At 43.6% G+C, this 22,341-nt stretch overlaps 1 protein-coding gene across 2 annotated transcripts in view; it reads left to right on the plus strand.

The window, feature by feature from the left end:
• The window catches only part of nphp4 (nephronophthisis 4), a 179,687-nt gene that overhangs the window by 63,594 nt on the left and 93,752 nt on the right, over nucleotides 1–22,341 (plus strand). For both annotated transcript variants that reach the window (XM_056424207.1, XM_056424208.1), the window contains exon 8: nucleotides 8,066–8,201. In XM_056424207.1, coding sequence (XP_056280182.1) covers nucleotides 8,066–8,201 — 136 coding nt within the window. The remainder of the gene's footprint in view (nucleotides 1–8,065; nucleotides 8,202–22,341) is intronic.

Here is a 22,341-nt window from a genome sequence, read left to right on the forward strand (position 1 = left end):
ATGTGTATGAACCCTGGAGGCGACTTGCATCAGTCATCCTTCAAAAAAAAATCAAAAAGCTAACGCGCAATGTGTCGGTTATGTATCCGGTAAGTAGCAGACAGAATATATAAATACAATCTTGTAGAAAGGCATATATTAAGTGTATGTGACTTTGACACCAACACTTGAGAAGGTCCCCACACAACCTCGGCCTCATAATTTACACACTTCTATCCCGCGACACGCCGGCTTCCACCCTCATAAAACTGCCTCGCAATACGTTCCTATAGGCGCCGGTGCTTCACAACCAATCGCGGCGATGCGGGCCACCTGGGTTTTATTGAGACGCGGTGACACTCGAAGCTGACCTCGTCAAAGTGGACGCGCTGATGTGAGGTCACATGCGGCGGCGGCCTTTAGATCGGCAGTAAAACATGTAGATTGAATTGGTTTGAGTTTCTAAGAAGTGGATCAAAGATGGAGAGGTACGGGACCAGAGAGACGAGAGATCACACATCTCATTGTATTCCAGGGGATGAGAAACACTTCAACAAAATGTGTATAATTTCAGAAAGATTCAAGTATAGTGACACGTGATAAAGGCTGGAAACTCAGATCCTCAGTTTCAGAGCTGGTCACTGCACAGGTAAGGAAGCCCAATACAGAGGATCCTGTAACTCATAATTATGACTTAGCATCTCATTATTATGACTTACTATCTCATAATGAGATAGTATCTCATAATTTAAATTACTATCTCATAATTATGACTTAGCATCTCAATATTATCACTTGCTATTTCAATATTATGACTTTCTATCTCAATATTATGACTTAGCATCTCATTATTATGACTTACTATCTCATAATGAGATAGTATCTCATAATTTAAATTACTATCATAATTATGACTTAGCATCTCATTATTATGACTTACTATCTCATAATGAGATAGTAAGTCATAATTTAAATTACTATCTCATAATTATGACTTAGCATCTCAATATTATCACTTACTATTTCAATATTATGACTTTCTTTCTCAATATTATGACTTACTATCTCATTATTATGACTTACTATCTCATTATTATGACTTACTATTTCAATATTATGACTTTCTATCTCATTATTATGACTTACCATCTCATTATTATGACTTACTATCTCATTATTATAACTTACTATTTCAATATTATGACTTTCTATCTCATTATTATGACTTAGCATCTCATTATTATGACTTATCTCATTATTATGACTTAGCATCTCAATATTATGACTTAGCATCTCATTATTATGACTTACTATCTCATTATTATGACTTAGCGTCTCATTATTATGACTTACTATCTCATTATTATGACTTAGCACCTCATTATTATGACTTACTATCTCATTATTATGACTTAGCGTCTCATTATTATGACTTAGCACCTCATTATTATGACTTACTATCTCATAATGAGATAGTATCTCATAATTTAAACTTACTAGCTCATAATTATGACTTAGCATCTCAATATTATGACTTACTATTTCAATATTATGACTTACTATTTCCTAATAATGACTAAGCATCTCATTATTATGAGATGCTTTCTCATTATTATGACTTTCTATCTCAATATTATGACGTAGCATCTCATTATTATGACTTAGCATCTCATTATTATAACTTAGCATCTCATTATTATGACTTACTATCTCATTATTATGACTTAGCGTCTCATTATTATGACTTAGCATCTCATTATTGTGACTTAGCATCTCATTATTATGACTTAGCATCTCATTATTATGACTTACTATCATTATTATGACTTAGCGTCTCATTATTATGACTTAGCATCTCATTATTATGACTTAGCATCTCATTATTATTTAGAAAGCCGATATCTTTAGATACGTTGGGTCACCAACGTCCCGCTGGTGAACCACTGGAAGTTTTTCCTGACGTGAACGTTGCGTTCAGGTGACCCTTTGACCTCCACCAGTAAACAACAGGCATTAATGAGCTGTCAAATCAGGCAGAACTACAAATATTAAAGAACCACGATACAATGTTTAACACCATTTCAAAAGTAGCTGTGATACAGATGGCTATTAATTGTGTTATCTTCATATTGTAAAGTGCTAATTATAATACTTTTAATTGCACGACATTTGTTACGCCTCAATGATCTTTCTTTCTTCCACACCCTCCTGTCGCCGTGAGGTAACTCATTAATAAAGAACTTTTGGGTAAAAGGAATAATCTCACGATCAAGTAAAACAATTGCCAAAAAAGGCACACGTTTAATTTAGTATACGAATAAACATAACGCACCTCGTCAAACGACGGAGAACATGCAGTCTGCACATTTGTGTTTTCTGGAGAAGAAGAAGATTATTTTCCTTTTTCTTTTTTTCCTTCTTTGTCTTCTTCTTCTCCTCCTCCTACTTATTTATCTTCTTCTTCTCCTTCTCCTACTTCTCATTCTTCTCCTCCTTCTTCTTGTTCCTCTTCTTCTTCTCCTCCTCCTACTTATTTTTCTTCTTCTTCTTCTCCTCCTTCTCATACTTCTTCTTCTTGTTCCTCTTCGCCTTCTTCTCCTTCTTCACTTTCTCCATCTTCTCATCCTACTTCTTCTTCTCCTCTTTTTACTTCTTCTCGCTCTCCTTCTTTTTCTTTTTTCCTCCTTCTCATTCTTCTCCTCATTCTTCTTATTTTTCTTCTTCTCCTTCTCATTCTTCTCCTCCTTCTTTTTCTTCTGCGTCTTCTTCCTCTTCTCCTCCTTCTTTTTCTTCTTCTCCTTCTTCTCTTTTTTCTTTTCTCCTTCTCATTCTCCTCATTCTTCTTCTTCTTCTTCTCCTCCTTCTTTTTCTTCTTCTCCTTCTCCTCCTCTTTTTTCTTTTCTCCTTCTCATTCTCCTCATTCTTCTTCTTCTTCTTCATAATAATAATAATGCATTTAACTTGTATAGCGCTTTTCAAGAGCACACATTCACACATTAAAAGCAGTTCTTAACAGGTGGGTTCTTCTTCTTCTTCTCCTCCTTCTCTTTTTTATTTTCTTCTTCTTCTTCTCCTCCTTCTTCTTCATTATAATAATAATAATGTATTTAACTTGTATAGCGCTTTTCAAGAGCACACATTCACACATTAAAAGCAGTTCTTTAACAGGTGGGTTCTTCTTCTTCTCCTTCTCCTCCTTCTTTTTTCTTTTCTTCTTCTCCTTCTCCTCATTCTTCTTCTTCTCCTCCTCCTTCTTCTTCTTCTTCTTCTTCATAATAATAATAATAATGCATTTAACTTGTATATTCTCAAAGGATGGCGGCGCGCACGGACGCAGCGGCCCCTCTCTGTCCTGACCATTTGGTGTTTTGTTCTGTTTCTAAATGTTTGTGCAAAAGTTCGTCCAAAAATTGTTCGTCTTCGCCTCGTCTGTCTACGTCGGAACCCAAATATAGTCGCCAGGTTCTGTTAACCATCGGCAGGACCAAACTACACGGCACTCTGGACGCTGAACAAGCGGAAACACTCATGAGCACGGATTACTCGCCGCCTCGACCACACCGACCACACCGGACTCGACTGCCACTCCTCCCCCAGAAAGGAGGCGCCGTGGCGTTGTGAGAGGAAGCAGAAGAGGGTAGGCGCGGAGGTATCCGAGCTAGGCTAGCGGCTAGGCCAACTCGTCCAGCCATACCATCCATTATCATGGCTAATGTGCGATCCTTGGACAATAAAATGGACCACATTAGACTGCTGCAGACGGAGCAGCGTGGCGTGAGGAACTGCTGTGTGCTTATCTTCACGGAAACATGGCTAAACGACAACATCCCGACTCTGCTGTGAGACTGGAGGAGCTAACATGCTACCGGCGGACAGAGCCCTCGCTGATGGAGGAAAAACTTCGCGGCGGGGTATGTGTTTACATCCGGGACGCATGGTGCGGGGCGCTGCCGTGTTATGTAGATACTGCTCACCACTGGCGGAGTTTATGATCATAAGGTGCCGTCCTTTTTATCTGCCGAGGCAATTCACGGCGATTCTGCTAGTCGCTGTTTACATCCCCCCGACCTCCAACAACAGTGATAGAAATGCGGCACTCGGTGAACTGTATCAGGCCATCAGCGAACAACAGACGGCTCACCCAGACGGCTTCACCATCTTTGCTGGAGATTTCAACCATGCAAACCTTAAGACTGTCCTTCCCAAACTACACCAGCATGTTGATTTCCCTACAAGAGGAGACAACATTTTGGATCTGGTCTACACAACCCACAAAGGAGCGTACAAGGCCTCCCCCCTCCCCCACATAGGTCTCTCTGACCACATCACCGTCATGCTAATGCCAGCATACAGACCCAGAGTGAAAGCCTCCAGACCGGTTCTGAAGCAGGTACGGTGTGGCCAGAGGGCGCCTCCTCGCTCTCAAGACTGCTTTGACTCAACAGACTGGGGAATGTTTAAACAGGCAGCCACATACAACGACCACACTGACATTGGGGAGTACACAGACACTGTTACTTCTTACATTAGCAAGTGCATTGATGATGTGACCCATGTAAAGACCATCACCACTCGGGCTAACCAGAAGCCGTGGCTAACAGGGGAAGTCCATCGGCTGCTGAGGACTAGAAATAGGGTCTTCAGAGCTGGGGACGAAACGGACCTGAAAACAGCGAGAGCCAACCTGTCCCACGGCATCAGGAAAGCAAAAAAGATAACCCGGCACTTTAAAGACAGCAGAGACACACGCAGCCTGTGGCGGGGCATTCAGACCATCACAGACTATAAACCCACGCCACAGAACTGCGACAGCAACATCTCTCTGCTAAACAACCTCAACAGCTTCTTTGCCCGGTTTGAAGCACAGAACAGCACTCGTCCACACAAGACTCCGCCCCCTCCCCATGATCAGGTTCTGTGCCTGTCTGCTGCCAGCGTGAAGAGGACTCTCTCGTCCATCAACACCCACAAGGCAACAGGTCCAGACAACATCCCTGGTCGTGTGCTGAAGGACTGCGCAGAGGAGCTTATGGACGTCTTCACGGATGTCTTTAATACTTCTCTGAGACAAGCTGTTGTTCCATCATGCTTCAAGGTAACCACCATCATACCTGTGCCAAAGAAATCCACTCCGTCCTGCTTCAACGACTATCGTCCAGTGGCACTGACCCCATAATCATGAAGTGCTTTGGACGACAAGTCATGTCGCATATCAAATCCATTCTACACACTCTGGACCCTTTCCAGTTTGCATACCGGGCCAAACGGTCCACGGAGGATGCAATCTGCTCTGCTCTCCACCCAGCCCTCACCCACCTGGACAAAAAGACTCCTATGTAAGAATGCTGTTCATAGACTTTAGCTCAGCATTCAACACAATCATCCCACAACAACTAATCTGCAAACTTGACCAGCTGGGGCTCAACACCTCGCTGTGTAACTGGCTGCTGGACTTCCTGAGTGAGAGGCCACAAGCAGTTCGTGTTGGCAACAACACCTCGAGCAGCATCACACTCAGCACAGGGGCCCCTCAGGGCTGTGTGCTCAGTCCCCTGCTCTTCACCTTGCTGACTCACGACTGCAAAACCAGCTACAGCACCAATCACATGGTCAAGTTTGCAGGCGACACAACATTGATAGGTCTCATCACCAAGGATGACGAGACCCTCTACAGGAGGAGGTCAACCTTCTGACCACGTGGTGCGGAGCCAACAACCTCCTGCTCAACAACAGCAAGACCAAAGAGATCGTTGTTGACTTCCGGAAAGGCCACACCCATCACCCACCACTGACCATCAACGGTGCGGACATTGAGCAGGTCAGCAGCACCAAATTCCTGGGGGTGGAAATCAGTGAGGACCTCGTGGACAGCAAACACTACATCGCTGGCAAAGAAAGCACAGAGGCGCCTCTACTTCCTCCGGAAACTGAGGAAAGCAGGGAGCCCCCCATCCATCATGTGCACCTTCTACGACGGCACCATCGAGAGCATCCTGACCAACTGCATCACTGTGTGGGCGGAAGCTGCACAGACCACAGCAGGAACGCCCTGCAGCGCATAGTGAAGGCAGCTGGAAGGATCATGGGTGCCTCACTCCCCCTCCCATCCCTGCAGGACATATACAACACCCGCCTCACCCGCAAAGCGACCTCGATTGTGAGTGACCCTGCCACCCCTCACACGGTCTCTTCAGCCTCCTGCCCTCTGGGAGGAGATACCGGAGCCTCCGGGCTCACACCGCCAGGCTGTCCAACAGCTTCATCCACCAGGCTGTCAGGAAGCTGAACTCTCTCCCCATCCTCCCACTCCGTCCTCTTTCAGACTCACATGTCTGAATGCTGCTAGCACAATTTATGTTGTCTATATGTTTACATGTTTCTTACTATTTTTGCACTTTATGTTGTCTATGCACTTTATGTTGTCTATATGTTCACAAGTTTTTTTACTATTTTTGCACTCTATGTTGTCTATATGTTGCACAATTCACTTTATGTTGGACAGAAGAGAAACGCAATTTCGATCTTCTGTATGTTTGCACATATGGAAAATTGACAAATAAAACTGACTTTGACTTTGACTATAGCGCTTTTCAAGAGCACACATTCACACATTAAAAGCAGTTCTTAACAGGTGGGTTCTTCTTCTTCTTCTCTTTCTTTCTTCTTCTCCTTCTCCTCATTCTTCTTCTCCTCCTTCCTCTTCTTCTTCATAATAATAATAATGGATTTAACTTGTATAGCGCTTTTCAAGAGCACACATTCACACAATAAAAGCAGTTCTTAACAGGTGGGTTCTTCTTCTTCTTCGTCGTCATTCAGTGTGATCCCGACAGGGTAGACCGCGAGTATTATCTTTCTCTGGCTGCTTCCTTTTTAAAGGCTGACAGTTTTGTGTTGCGCTCGGTCGCTTCCAGACAGCAGAGAAAAAAAAGAGAGAGAGAGGGAAAGAGAGAGGAACAAAAACTCTCCTCGCCTGTCCCGTTCTCCAGAGAGTCCTCGGAGCGGGAGAAACGGAAGAAGGCGCTCGGCCCACCTCGTGACGGGCCGGCGCCCCGCAGTATGCTGCCGTCTCTGCTGTGTGCAAACTGTGAATGACGAATACCGAGCGAGCTGTTCCACCGCTCATAGGAGGCCGGCGCTCGCCAGGGAACGCTCAGCGGGCGAGAATCCCCCAACACGTCTTTTAAATAAGACATAACAACTGTTTTAAAAAAGAGATGATCTGGGGCATTATCATCAGTAATGACCTTTATAGCACAAGGGTGCCAAACGCATCGTGGCCGCCCTCAAAGGGCTGTAACTGTAACACTGTATAAACTACTCAACCATATTGGGAAATAACTTTCTTTGCATGTGATTATTGTTTATTCAAGTGTAGAAATATTGTACATGAGAACATTTCTCTAATATTAGAACATAAATCCATTTAATTTGAAACCTTCACAATAAAAGCACGGGATATTTTTCTTCAATTTCTTTAAGAAAAGGTGATCATATGTCTTTCAAGCCGCCAGGGGCCACATACAATGATGTGTTTGACACCTGTGTTATAACACAACGGTCGCAAATAATCGTTACGCGTGTCCTGGTATTGCTTCTTTTCTTTGATCAGGGACAGTGCACATTAATAAAAAACATTTCTGTAAATGTGCCAAGAGGCTATTTTTCATCCGTAGTCACGGGAGGCAGATAGTCATAAAACAAACCTAAAAACACAAGATTACACATACAATGTTTGGACAATATTTACACTTTCCACTGGGTGCAAAACAATTAATAGGGAGAATAGTGAATATACTCTTAGACATTGTCAAGTACAAAGAAGACATGCAACAAGAAGACTCACACGTTCAAATAGGACAAAGCAAATAAGACAAAAGAGAACTCTGTTAAAATGTACAGAATAAAAACATCAAAACATGCAGAGAAATAGAAATATATAACAGCAGAGACAGCCAAACAACAACAAAAGACATGCTTCCTTCTAGTCTCTATCTCTAAACATGTACCCTTCACTCTTTCACTATATGTGTTTGTGTGTGTGTGTGTGTGTGCGTGTGCGTGTGTGTGTGTGCTCTCTCCTCAGCTCTGCGACATCAACCCTCCCTCAGACGTTGGGCCTTCGCAGCAGCTTGGAGCTCAGGCTGGCCAATCATCGCGCTTTGGCCATCGTCTTCCAGCTGGAGTGCGTCTTCTCCGCTCCGATTGGCCGAGAGACGATGGTAAGAGACACGCGTACACTCAGCCCCCCCCCCCCCCCCCAAAAGAAAATACTTCATGTTAATCCTAAACCCAGGTCCTCGCCTGAAACCCACCCTGGATGAAATGAAGGGACCAGATGAGGTCAAGTCCAGTTGTGATGAATATGACATTTGGCATTATGACAAGTGGAGTTCGTAGATGCCTTCATCTGGGGGGATTAAAAAAAAAAAACCACTTCCAAACCTCTCATGAAATTTTGCAAAATAGGTGTGGATTTTAATAACGGCCTTTCATTGTTGCGTGTATCCTCGGCTCTAAGAGACGCATTGAAGGTATTTTTCCCTGTTCATAATACATTTGCAAGGATCCTGCATTCTCTAAAATCTTTGTTCCCGAGCTCGCAGTCTTCTTCTTCTTCTTCTTCCTCACCACCCCTTCGCGCCACCTGTGGCGTCGGCGTGTGAAACCATTGGCATCGCCCGCCCGACTGCGTTCTCGCGAGCACCATCGAGCGAGTGAGGTCAGAAACTCCACAGGAAACCTTCGACGGGCCTTCTGACAGCCCATCAGGAGGAGGAAGAGGAGGAGGTGGTGGATACCGCTCGTCTCACCCCAACATTTTGAGCAAGTTACACACAGAAAAATAATGGTTCTTAAATGGTTCCTAAAAGGCTTTGTGGTTCTACGAAGAACCATCATTTACTGAAGAACCATTTTGGAGATGGAGCCTGAAAGAACCATTTTCAAGTTTCTTTGAGACACCCATAAAGGTTCTTTGAAGAACTATTTAGTGAAATGGTTCTTTAAAGAACCCTGGTATGAAAGATTCTTTGTGGAACCAGAAATGGTGCCTTAAAGAACCATTTTTTAAGGTTCTTTGAGACACCTTTATAGGTTCTTTGAAGAACTCTTTAAGAAAATGGTTCTTTAAAGAACCCCGGTATGAAAGATTCTTTGTGGAACCAGAAATGGTGCCTTAAAGAACCATTTTCAAGGTTCTTTGAGACACCCATAAAGGTTCTTTGAAGAACTATTTAAGGAAATGGTTCTTTAAAGAACCCTGGTATGAAAGATTCTTTGTGGAACCTGAAATGGTGCCTTAAAGAAAAAAAATTTGAAGGTTCTTTGAGGCACCTTTATAGGTTCTTTGAAGAACTCTTTAAGAAAATGGTTCTTTAAAGAACCCTGGTGTGAAAGATTCTTTGTGGAACCAGAAATGGTGCCTTAAAGAACCATTTTTTGAAGGTTCTTTGAGGTACCTTTATAGGTTCTTTGAAGAACTCTTTAAGAAAATGGTTCTTTAAAGAACCCTGCTTTGAAAGGTTCTTTGTGGAACCACAAATGGTTCTTCTATGGCATCACTCTGAAGAAGCATTCTCAGATCCAGATGGCTCCTTCTTTGTTCTGTGTGTAGGATGCTCTGGCTTCAGGAAGCTACCCATTGGGCGATGACCAGTGAAGTCAAACTCCTGGTTGCCGTGGTGACGGTTGACATCATTGACTCTACAGACTTTGAGCATGACTCACTTTATTCTCTCGAAAGGAAAAACAACCTTCCTGCGTAGGTCGCCTGTGCTGTCACTTCTGCCACTGATGAAATGGAGCTGGCACAAGGATGCTTTTATTTTATTTTTTTAGGGTTTGTTGAAAAAGCTTTCTGGGAATTTAAATAAGCTCCGAGTTAGTTTTTTTTCTCACTGACTGTTCGAGTGATTCAAATAGGACTTTAATTATTCTCGTGATGTCGTCCCCATTGTCCCTGTAAACTATGTCCATATGAGATTTACAACCGAGAGCCTAACTGATGGTACCGGCTGATGCGTGGCATGAATGTGCAGAACAGAGATGATAGAGACTGGAAATCTACCTTTTTTTAACCTTTTATTTTTGATTTGCATTCTGTGCAAAAACAATTTTCAAGATTGCATTAGTTGAGAGTGAAGATAAACAGTAAATAGAATGGTAAACAATAGATATACTGTGGAAGTTGCATTAAAAGGCAAAACACAATTCCTCAAGTTGAGCACACAAGTGTGTGTCTCGTTTATTCCGTAACACAAAAACGAATGAATACACGATGGCGCTGCCCAGGTACCAAACCCGCATGGGGCTCAACGTCACAACAGCAACCCAACACTTAAAGGGACTGCGATCCCGGAACAGTCACACTGATGTGTGTGACTCATTACATTAATCACTGTGTAACGAACTACACCAGGAACAAGGGTGAATTATGTTATCACATTCACTACAATACAATAATTAGTTTGTTGATCGTGGCAGATTTTAGGCTTTAATCAAAAAATGTCATAATGGTCAAATCATTATTGTTCAGGGCTAATTTGGTCGTTATTGGTAAAATGAAGATTGAGATATTGAGTTATATATTGTTTTGGAAAGGAAATGTATCACGATTCCATTTTATCTGGGAAGCCCATGAACTATTAAACTCTCTCACTAGTTTTTAGTTGAGTTAGTTTAGTATGAGACTTGTAAATGATGTAAATGATCTAGTAGAAGTACATCAAAAGATTTTTGGGGGGGGACTAGCTGACACACCTGCCTTGTCAAAGCCTGTCTGCCATCTATTTCCCCCATGATCACCAACATAATTAACTCCTCCCTCACCACTGGTACTGTACCCCCCACTCTCAAACTGGCTGCCATCACACCTATCCTGAAAAAACCCGGTGCTGACCCAGCTGTCCTAAACCATTACCGACCCATCTCCAACCTCCCCTTCATCTCCAAAACACTAGAAAGGGTGGTTGCCGCACAATTACAGTCCCACCTTGACACAAACAACCTTCATGAACCCTTCCAATCTGGCTTCCGTCAAAAACATAGTACTGAAACAGCCCTGGTAAAAATCACCAACGACCTCCTCCGTGCAGCAGACTCGGACTCCTTACCATTCTCATTCTCCTCGACCTCAGTGCAGCATTTGACACCATCTCGCACCCTCTGCTCCTGGACCGCCTGGCTGACATTGGAATCACTGGCACTGCACTCTCCTGGTTCACATCATACCTCACTGACCACCAACAATTCGTTCAATTTAAGAACCACAAGTCTGGGTGTTCGGGTGTTTTACTGGGAGTGCCCCAGGGGTCAGTATTGGGTCCCCTTCTTTTCACCATTTACCTCCTCCCCCTGGGCACAATCCTCCGTCACCATGGGGTCCATTTTCACTGCTACCGACGACACACAAGTCTACATCTCCACTAAACCGAATGCGGCCATCCCTCCTACCTCCCTCATCACCTGCCTTGAAGACATCCGGAGCTGGATGAGCAGGAACTTCCTAAAACTAAACGGCAATAAAACTGAGGCCCTGCTCATCGGCTCCAAATCCATCATCACCAAATCCAAACACACCACAGCTCCACCCATCACCATCGACGGATTCCCTGTACCCTTCTCCCCCCAAGTCAAGAGCCTCGGCGTCATTCTGGACAGCACCCTTTCATTTGTACCCCATATTCAAAACATCACCCGGACTGCATTCTTCCACCTCCGCAACATCTCCAGACTCCGCCCATCACTGACCCAGTCCAGCACCGAAATCCTGGTCCACTCATTTGTCACATCCCGCATCGACTACTGCAATGCCCTCCTCACCGGACTCCCCACCAAACTCATCAACAGACTGCAAATCATTCAGAACTCGGCCGCCCGGATCATCACCTTGTACCAAATCATCGGACCACATCACTCCTGTACTCATCCAACTTCACTGGCTCCCTGTACAATACCGCATCGACTTCAAAAACCTTCTCCTCACCTACAAAGCTCTCCATCGTCTGGCCCCCACTTACCTCTACGACCTTCTTCAGGAATACACTCCCTCCCGCACCCTCCGCTCATCCTCTTCTGGACTGTTAACCATCCCCACGTCACGCCTCAGCACCATGGGTGCCCGAGCCTTCAGTTGCTCAGCACCCAGGCTCTGGAACTCCCTCCCCCCACACATAAGACAATCAGACTCCATCACATCATTCAAGTCTCAACTCAAAACTCACCTGTTCAAACTAGCATTCTCTCTATAACTGGATCCTGTACACTTCACTTGTTTTTATTTTGAACTTCTGTTTTAATGGTGTTTTTATCTTTCATACTTTTATCCTGTATCCTGTTTGATTTTATTGTAAGGTGACCTTGGGTGACTTGAAAGGCGCCTCCAAATAGAATGTATTATTATTATTATTATATTCACCTCAGCTGCATGTCTTTTGTTTTCCTCTATAAAGTATTTACATTACGTATAAATCCTATCCATTCTCCCTTTTTCCTTTTTTTCTATATGAACTGCAAAAAATCAAGAAGACAAACAGTAACTGTTACTCGGTACGACACAGTCAACCCCCCCCCCCCCTCCCCCCAACCCAGGGAAGTAATTCCCAAATTCAAGCCGCACCACTTAACAGCCGTCCGTGGCGCGGGGAAAACCTCAGAAAGACTGTGTGGTAATGACGTGCGTGGGTGAGCCTTCGACACTCACCGCCTGCCAAGGCCGGGCTCTCATTGTGTTGCCGCGTGTTCATACTTCGTACAATCAGTCGGGGTCAACCGGATCGGCAATTAAAAAGCGGCGAGAAAAACAAAACCCGCCGCTCGGTGACAGGAGCGCCGGAGCGCCGGAGCTACATTTGCATTTATGTGTTAATTCACCCATTCTTACCTCGGCAGCCACTTGGAAGCTCATCAGTCTGTTAGTAAATGGACAGTTTCCCCCTTTTTAGGTTTTGTTCCATTTCTTTTGTAATGGATATTTTTTTCAAAATCTTTTTTTTTCTACTGAAGAGTTGTTTTTTTCAACGCCTGAAACATCACTGTAAAATATATGATCTTTGTTGCATACAGTTGGCTTATGTAACTTTGCTTTACTGTTTGATACTCGAGCTCCACTTGTGTCTCACCAGTGACATCAAACACAAGGCCCGAGGGCCGAATCCGGCCCGCCACATCATTTAATGTGGCCCCTGACGGCTTGAAAGACATACGATCACCTTTTCTTAAAGAAATTAAAGAAAAATATCCTGTGCTTTTATTTTGAAGGTTTCAAATTAAACGGATTTATGTTATAATATTAGAGACATTTTTCTTATGTACAATATTTCTACACTCGAATAAACAATAATCAAATGCAAAGAGAGTTATTTAACAATATGTTAGAGTAGTTTATAAAGTGTTACAGTTACAACCCTTTGAGGGCGGCCATGATGCTGATGTGAAAATGAGGCTCAAGGCTGATATTTTAAGTGCTCGTCTTTGACACATTGCGTTTCCATGTGCGGTGCGTGTTACGATTCCATCCGCTCCGTGAAGCTGAGCAGAAATGTGTCTGAGCGTGAGTCGATGCAGGTTTCAGCCTCTTTTCTGACAGCAAACTGCCACAAGATGGAGGCCATTGGAGGGCAGTGAGGGAATGTGGAGAGAATCCGTAGCATGCTCTCGTCACACCTGCGCACACATGGCCGCTCTCTGGTCTGTGTGTGCGTGTTGCTTTTGCAAAGTTCTAGAGACCCTGAGTCCACCCAAGAAGCAATCACCATTTTCCACTGGACATGGGTCTTGTTGTGCTGTTGTGGTCTATTCTATCCCGACCCCCTACAAGATGTTTTTTTGCAGGTAAACCATCTGAGAAGCCGTCATCGGAGACGGATGAGAGGAAGTTCACTTTTAAGAAACACTCGGCGGGTGATCGGCTCCACCACCTGTCAATCAAATTGTTACTGAAGCGAGACAGGAGACGTTCGGAGAAAAACCAGCTTGTTTTCTGTCGAGAGAAGCCTCCTGTGCCATGCTTTGCTTTTATTTGATTAAATACTCCAGTTGTGGTATACTTTATATGAATTGCATTTACTCTTTGGGGATCCTCCGCCTCTCAGTGCCGCCTTCGTTTCAGACCATAACTCCTCTACCTCTGCTGTGGAGGTTCATGCTCCCCAGAGGATGACGCCTCATGATCCCTTTCCTTGTGCCACCACAGGGCCAAGACTTCTCTTTGTACACAAGAAAATACCAACAACCAAAGGGCAGATGTTGAACCTTTTCCCATCTGGACAGATAATGAGTTCTCCGATCAGCTCTAGCAACTTTTCACTCAGGATAATGTCGCTCTAAATTTAATTGACAGATTTCCATGAAACTGAATTTAGATCACCCTTTTATAATATTCTTCTCTTTAAGTAGAAAAGGTTCCCTGGAGTTGAGGATTTCGAACAAACCCTTGATAGAAACCATCAAACTGATATCTGTCTACATCCCAGAATAACTTGGCAGAAAGGTGCTGCGTGGGTGGCCAGAAAAATAGATCTCCTACGTCACTTCTACTTCACCACCTTCGCCGGCATGAATGTTTGATGAGGGGAAGAGACATTTAGCAGGTGGAGGGTAATTTCTATCCGTGAGTGTGTGGGAGTGGAGAGTGTGTGTGTGTGTGTGTGCTGATGTTGTTTTGTGTGGTGTTTAATCCAGAGCCTGATGCATCCTGGGTGTTGACTGATAACGGGTTTGATATATACGGGGTCAGATCAGTCTCAATAATTGCAAATGCCCACGGAGAGAGACTCACAAATGCAAACACACGGATTCACAAATGCACGCAGAACGATTCACAAATAAATTCCAATGCACACATAAATAAATTACAATGTGTTTGTTTGTTTGTGGATCGCACTGCATTTGTTTGTGGATCGCTACACATTTGTTTGTGGGTTTTTGAGACTCCCCATGCCTTGCCGATTCGCAAATGCTTTTTTCTTCTTCAACATAGACCTATCTATAGCCCATCAGATGTCGCCCGCCCCCCCGGAGACGGCATGCAAACCGTGACACCCTTTCGCTGCACATTTCATCGGGGTCGCTTCAAAACTTCAGACTCCGCATCTTCGGGGGTTACCAAGGCGGAGTGGGATGGGGACGGTGTGCGCCTTGAGTCACAGCTGTCAGGACATGTGACGCTTCTGAGGTTGTTAATGCTGGGCTGATGTATGCCTTCAGGGGCAGGCAGCTGCGCGCTGTCAGCAGCACTTCACCGGCACTCGACAGCAAATGTGAGGGCTCACGTCTGATTGCACCCGCAGCTGAGACTATCCGAGACCATCTGAGACGATCGGAGACTGTCCGAGACTGTCCGAGACTATCCGAGACTGTCCAAGACCATCCTAGACGATCCGAGACGATCCGAGACGATCCGAGATGATCCGAGACTGTCCCAGACTGTCCGAGACCATCCGAGACCATCCGAGACCATCCGAGACTGTCCGACACCATCCGAGACTATCCGAGACTGTCCAAGACCATCCTAGACGATCCGAGACGATCCGAGACGATCCGAGATGATCCGAGACTGTCCAAGACCATCCAAGACCATCCGAAACTGTCCGAGACCATCCGAGACTATCCGAGACTGTCCAAGACCATCCGAGACGATCCGAGACCATCCGAGACCATCCGAGACTGTCCGACACCATCCGAGACTATCCGAGACTGTCCAAGACTATCCGAGACTATCCAAGATTGTCCGAGACTGTCCGAGACCATCCGAGACTATCCGAGACGATCCGAGACTATCCAAGACTATCCGAGACTATCCGAGACTGTCCGAGACTATCCGAGACAATCTGAGACCATCCGAGACTATCTCTGGACCTTGTGGAATTGTGCTAGTTTTTAGGGCATTCGGTCCAAATCAAAACATGGATCTGGCAGAGTAGAGAGTCGTTCGTACAACGTGGACTCGTGGTGTTTAAGACGAGACGGGAGCGTGCTTTATCGACAATGGAGGCACACATTAGGTGTTCTAGCTGCGCAAGAAGAGAGCATATGCAGACATACAGAATACAGGGTTTATACGGTCATGGAAAACCTGGAAAGGTCATGGAATTTAAAAATTGTTTATTTTCAGGCCTAGAAAAGTCATTTGAAAAAAAACCGTTATCTCAAAAAGTCCTTGAAATGTTGTTATAATCATATGTAAATAAATAATACTACTAATAATTTAGACTTCTATAGCGCTTTTCTAGTACACAAAGACGATTGACACAGTATATACTGTTATGCTATGGAATTGTCATTGTTAGTTTAAATACAATTATCGACAACATGTTTGGTCATGGACATTTAATTTAAAGTCCTGGAAAAGTCCTGGAAGTCCATTGGTCAACATGTGTATGAACCCTGAGATTAGGTTGAGCACAGAAAAGGACAAAATAACACCAACATTAGAAAAGGCGTACAGAGATGCAACATTTGGGGAGTAAACTACTCGTTGGAAATTAAAATAGCATATCCATAAACATGGCTTATTCAAATATACATGTGTGGCTGTGCACAACATTTAATGGTATATAATGCAATACGATGTGTAAGTGATGGGGTAGAATACGGCTTCATGCCAATTCAGATTCTGAAGAAACATTCATGTCCAGTCTGTGAAGTGTCGTAATGGCTGCGTGAAGCGCTGAAAGAAGTTGAAGTGGTAGCTGAAACATAATTACTAAAAGAAGTGGAAAGAAAAAAGGCACTTAAAATTAAAGTGCTGGGAAGAGTGAAGCGTAAGAGCTGAAAGGGCCAACGCACCGTAACTCAATAAATTAGATATGCACGGATGTCAAATTTAATGGAGAATATAATTTGAGGATAATAGAATAGTATACAGTTGTACCGGAATAATATTTTACATTATAAATAATAAATTAGTATGTTTTGTGTCACTCCTCTGAAAAACCTTCTGGCAGGAGGCACCAACAGATGTGCGATCAGGAGTGACACCGTGATGGAGCAATGGCCTCAACCCTGTTCTCTCATGTTCCCATGATGCACTGCCACGCGTCGCCACTAGATGGTGCTGCGCAGTGCAACTTGAAGGACTATCGGATGGAGTTCGCCGATTAAATCGAATTACGCCGTCTGATGTATTGTGAGGGGGCGAAGGTGGGTGAAAAGAGTAGGATAATTTTATTTAAATCCTTTCTCTTCTAAAACATAAGCACCACAATCCAGAGACGCTCCGAGTCTGCCTACACGTCTGCTTCTCTCTGTAAGACAAAGAAAGTGGATGGCCTCTTTTTTCTCTCTTTTTTTGGACAAAATTGTTGCCTTTGGTTATAAAGAGAGAAAGAAAAGCACGCCGTGTCGTCATTTGTTCTCTTTGGTATTTTTTGATTTGAGTTATCGGGTTTCTCACGCTCTCTGTCTCTCTCTCTCTCTCTCTCTCTCGGAGCCTCCGAGCAGACTTCTTTCATGCTCCTAAGGAGCAGTCAGAAGGATGGAGATAACCATTTAAATTCAGGAGGCTAGAGGAGAGGAGAGTAGGAATTTGACTCATAGGCAGTTCTCTGAGGTTTTCTCAGGTCAACCAACTTCGAATAATCAACTTTTCTCTGAGTCCGTCAACCACTTCCTGTCATCTCTGCTTTAATTTGCATTAGTTTAGCCATTTCCTGCTCTGTGTCTATTCGCTGCCTGATCAAGGGGGCTCTGTTGTATCACCCAGCATTCCTCTCAGGGAACATCTTCCTACAGAAGGGCAAAGTGAAAGTATATTTCCAGAGTTGCTATTAATATCTTCAGCAGTTATCACGCCCCAAAAAATTAAGATGCCTTTAATTTCCTGCAACTCCTGCCATATTGTTACTGTAGTTGCTCCATTTATGTACGTGTCACTTGAAACATGGTAAGAATTGGATATGGGGACATAATATCACAGTTTGATTTCGACTGAAAGTTCAGTGTTCATATTTGAGCATATAAGGGACACAAATAAGATTAAACAGTGTTTAAAAAAACGCGCTCAGATTTGTGAATTTGTGTTCCGTAACAATTGAGATATAGAGATCCAGATGATGGAGCAGAACCATCACGCACAGATCTATACATCTGACAAAAAGGTGGTTTATTTCCGCATTCTTTTTAATCAGAACAAATTGGGATTTACCTTATTATTATACTTAACTTAATTACCGTTGCATTGAAAATGCGGAAGGTTATGTTTTGATCGCCGTGTATTTATTTATTTATTTATTTGTATGCGTGTTACTCGCATAGCTAAAAAAGTATTGAACCGAATCGCATGAAATCTGGTGGGATGATTGATTATTATCCGGGGACCATTTGATTAGATTTTGGGATCGATCGGGTCAAAGGTCAAGGTCATGAATAGGTCAAAATCTTCTTTTTACCATAGCGCGGTCAATTTCTATCCAATTGGCATGCAACTAATGCCAAAATGTTCATAATTCAATGCCCAATCTTGTGATATGCAAAGGTATGCGCTCTACCGAGTGCCCGTTCTAGTTTTGTTTTGTTTTTTACATTTTGTGATAAACTGACCCCTTTTTCTAATAAGTTGATTTCCAGAGTTCTTTTTCTAAATCTTTATTTCTAAATCTAGATGTTCCAAGAGCACCGATGAGAGCGAGTACTTGTCAAAATAGTGTGACCCGTTTCGATCACTTTTTTCCATGACACGCTCCTCTGATTGAGTAATGAAGAAGTGGTATCCATCACGGCACATCGCGCGTTACGTCATCCGCTCGATGTGCGAGCCGACGGCTTCGCCGCTACGTGATTCACTCTCGCCGCGAGAACACTCGTGTTCGCTGACAAATGACGCCCGGCTGCGACAGCTCTCCTCCTAATTGTGGTCTGTCAGCAGCATTTTCTGCCTGGCCGTAACTTTACCGTGACATCCCCCCCCCCCCCACACACACACACACACACACACACAAACCACCGTTTGGCCCTGCTCATCTGTTCCCACCATGTAACACAGTTGCATATACATAGGGGTTCGTACGGTCATGAAAAAGAAAGAAAAAGTCATGGAATTTCTTTTAATGGTTATTTACAGGCCAGGAAAAGTCTTTGGGGGAAAAAAATCAAATCATGGAAAATGTACACGGTATATACTGTATGCTTTATTGTCATTGTTAATTTAAATACGACATTTTCTCACTATTTTCACGTATACACCCGAGATTTCACAAAATGTTTGGTCATGGAAATTTGTTTTAAAGTCGTGGAAACCCATTGGTCATCATGGGTATGACCCCTGTATACAGCTTAACGCAAGACAATGGTGGGGGGGGGAGGGGCTTACTGTAGTCTCCCTTCCCCTGCTTGACAAGCACTAGCTCACCGCTAATGGAGGTAGCCCGGTCCGAAAGGAAGTGGAGGCACGGGGGGGGGGACAATTTGTCGGATGAGGCGTGACAGCTGCCGTCATCCCAAAGAAAACACCGACGCAGGGAATGAGCGACGGCTCGTAGGTCACTGCCCCGTGAAGGATGCGAGGGGAGGAGGTAGATTCAAGGAAGAGAGGAAAGACTGGGTTTCATCCTCTTACTCAGGACAGCAGCGCTTCTTTGAGACGTCGAGACGCGAATCGCATCCTCGGAAACAGGGATATCAGGGTTCATACACATGTTGACCAATAGATTTCCGGGACTTTTCCAGGACGTTAAACCAAATTTCAATGAATAAATATTTCGGGATAAACATAAAAAAGTGAGAACATGTAGTATTTAAACTAACTGGGTACTTTTCCATATTTAGCCAAGCATGGTTCAATCTACACTCCCCTTGCATAGTGGATTAACCCGACCTCGTCCCTAAAATACCGTTGCTATGGCCACCAAACCTTTCAGTTAAGGTGTGTTCAAGCGTTTGCCGGCGTATACTTTCAGCGTCTATCTTTTAAAAGCATGTTAATTATTTCAAAACATATCAATATAACAAATTTCCATGACTTTTCCAAAAACCTTTTGAGATTACATTTTTTTCAAGGACTTTTCCATGCCTGGTTATAACCATTTTCAAATTCCATGACTTTTCCAGGTTTTCCATGACCGTATGGACCCTGTAATTGGCAACTCTCACGAGATGTTACTAACACAGCAAACTTGTGTTGCTCAGAAAAAGAAGCAAAACAAATGGACGTTGACGGTCGTGATGCGCCACAGTCCATTACGAGGCGTCTGAAGGACGTGTAACCATTAAGGCATAACCTTTGAAACACACTCGCTGTTTTTGCCCTTTTACTCTCAGCTTTGGATACACATGCAGACGCCGGGTTTAGCTTCTCACGCGTTTATGTGAAGCGACACATCCCAGCGCGGTCGTCAGGAGGGAGGCTCGTCATGGCGGTCGCCTACGGGAACCCATCGGGCCGCATTCATGAACGTTGTTTTATTTTTTCCCGTCTGTGCGTTTGATTTCGAACTTCAAACCCTGGAAACATCTGTCGGCTGTCAGAAGGGGCGACGGAAAATCCTTTTTTCCAAATAACTGAGACCGATTGAGTGCAGTGGACACAGAACTCGTCCAGACGTTTTCACATATTCTGAAGTGTGACCGGACTCGGATTTGACAGCGCTGGGAAAACATCCCGCCGCCGCTATCGGCCGTCAGCGCCAGGCTCGTGTCAACGTACCCTGATAGTGACGGAGAGCTTTTCAGTCGACGGGGACTCGATTCAGGCAGCACAGCATTTTGGAATCGAGCGAATCGCTGGACTCGGCTCGGCTTTAAGCCTCTGAAAATGATACAAAATTATACAAAATATCTTGTAATGGTAGTCGTGTTTTGTTTATTGATAGACGATAACTAGAAACCAGACTAATGAACTTGCCATCTGGAATTAAAAATGGTTCTTCAGAGTGAGGCCCGAGAAGAACCATTTCTGGTTCCACAGAGAACCTTTCAATCCAGGGTTCTAAAATAGTTCTTCAAAGAACCTATAAAGGTGTCTCAAAGGACCTTAAAACAATGGTTCTTTAAGGCACCAATTCCAGTTCCACAAAGAACCTTTCCAACCAGGGTTCTTTAAAGAAGCATTTCCTTAAAGAGTTCTTCAAAGAACCTATAAAGGTGCCTCAAAGAACCTTCATCAAATGGTTCGTTAAGGCACCATTTCTGGTTCCACAAAGAACCTTTCAAATCAGGGTTCTTAAAAGAATCATTTCCTTAAAGAGTTCTTCAAAGAACCTAGAGGTGTCTCAAAGAACCTTCAGAAAATGGTTCGTTAAGGCATCATTTCTAGTTCCACAAAGAACCTTTCAAACCAGGGTTCTTTAAATAACCATTTTTTAACCCTTGTGTTGCCTTAGGGTAATTTTGACCCGAATCAATATTACACCCTCCCCCCGCCTTTGGATTAATTTGACCCCATTCAATGTTTAATGTCGGTGTTCTTTCGGTAGTCAACAAACAAACATAAAGTGCCTCACACTTAAACTTGGAAAACAATATTAATTCTAATAATTTTCTGGAGGTTTTAATTGCTGGCGTCAAATTGAACCCAAAGGGTAAAATATGTTAGTAAATATAAAGGTAACAGGAGGGTGAAACATTGAATCGGGTCAAAATGACCCAAAGGCGTGGGGAGGGTGTAATATTGATTCGGGTCAAAATGACCCTAAGGCAACACAAGGGTTAAAGAGTTCTTCAGATAACCTATAAAGATGTCTCAAAGAACCTTAAAACAATTGTTCTTTAAGGCACCATATCTGGTTGCACAAAGAACCTTTTAAATCAGGGTTCTTTAAAGAACCATTCCCTTAAATGGTTCTTCAAATAACCTATAATGGTGCCTCAAAAGGAAAAAATGGTTCTTCAGTAGGTGACGGTTCTTCGTAGAACCACAACGCCTTTCAAAGAAACATCTAAAAACCATTATTTTTTGGTCTGTAGTTATTTGGGAAATAAAGGTATAGCTGGTTCCAACGATGTCCCTATTAATAAGCTCATAACACGTCATGGAGGAAGCTTATTTCGTGATACTGGTCGGCCTGGTTTCAGCAGAGCGGTGAGCAATATGAGACTCGGTTCTCCTGTTCACAGATCTGTGACGTGCAAATGTACGTTATGTTGAGTGTTCCGGATAATTCCATCCCTTCTGTATTGTAGTTTTGACTGGTCGTCGTTTGTTCACGCTCGGAACGCGGGCTTCCATTGCTCCTCATTACTTTACGTGCGGCCCACAAGTTACTGCTCATTAAGCCCCGCCCCCTTAACAGTCTACCTTAAGACAGGTAAAGTCACTCTGTTGTAATAATTAGAACATCTGGGATATGGGATAACACCAGATTATAACTAGGAAAGTGCTTTTTCACCCAGTTTTCCCTCCTGACAGTCGAGATGTCAGCAAAGATA

The sequence above is a fragment of the Pseudoliparis swirei genome, chromosome 9, assembly GCF_029220125.1.
Source record: "Pseudoliparis swirei isolate HS2019 ecotype Mariana Trench chromosome 9, NWPU_hadal_v1, whole genome shotgun sequence".
NCBI lineage: Eukaryota > Metazoa > Chordata > Actinopteri > Perciformes > Liparidae > Pseudoliparis > Pseudoliparis swirei.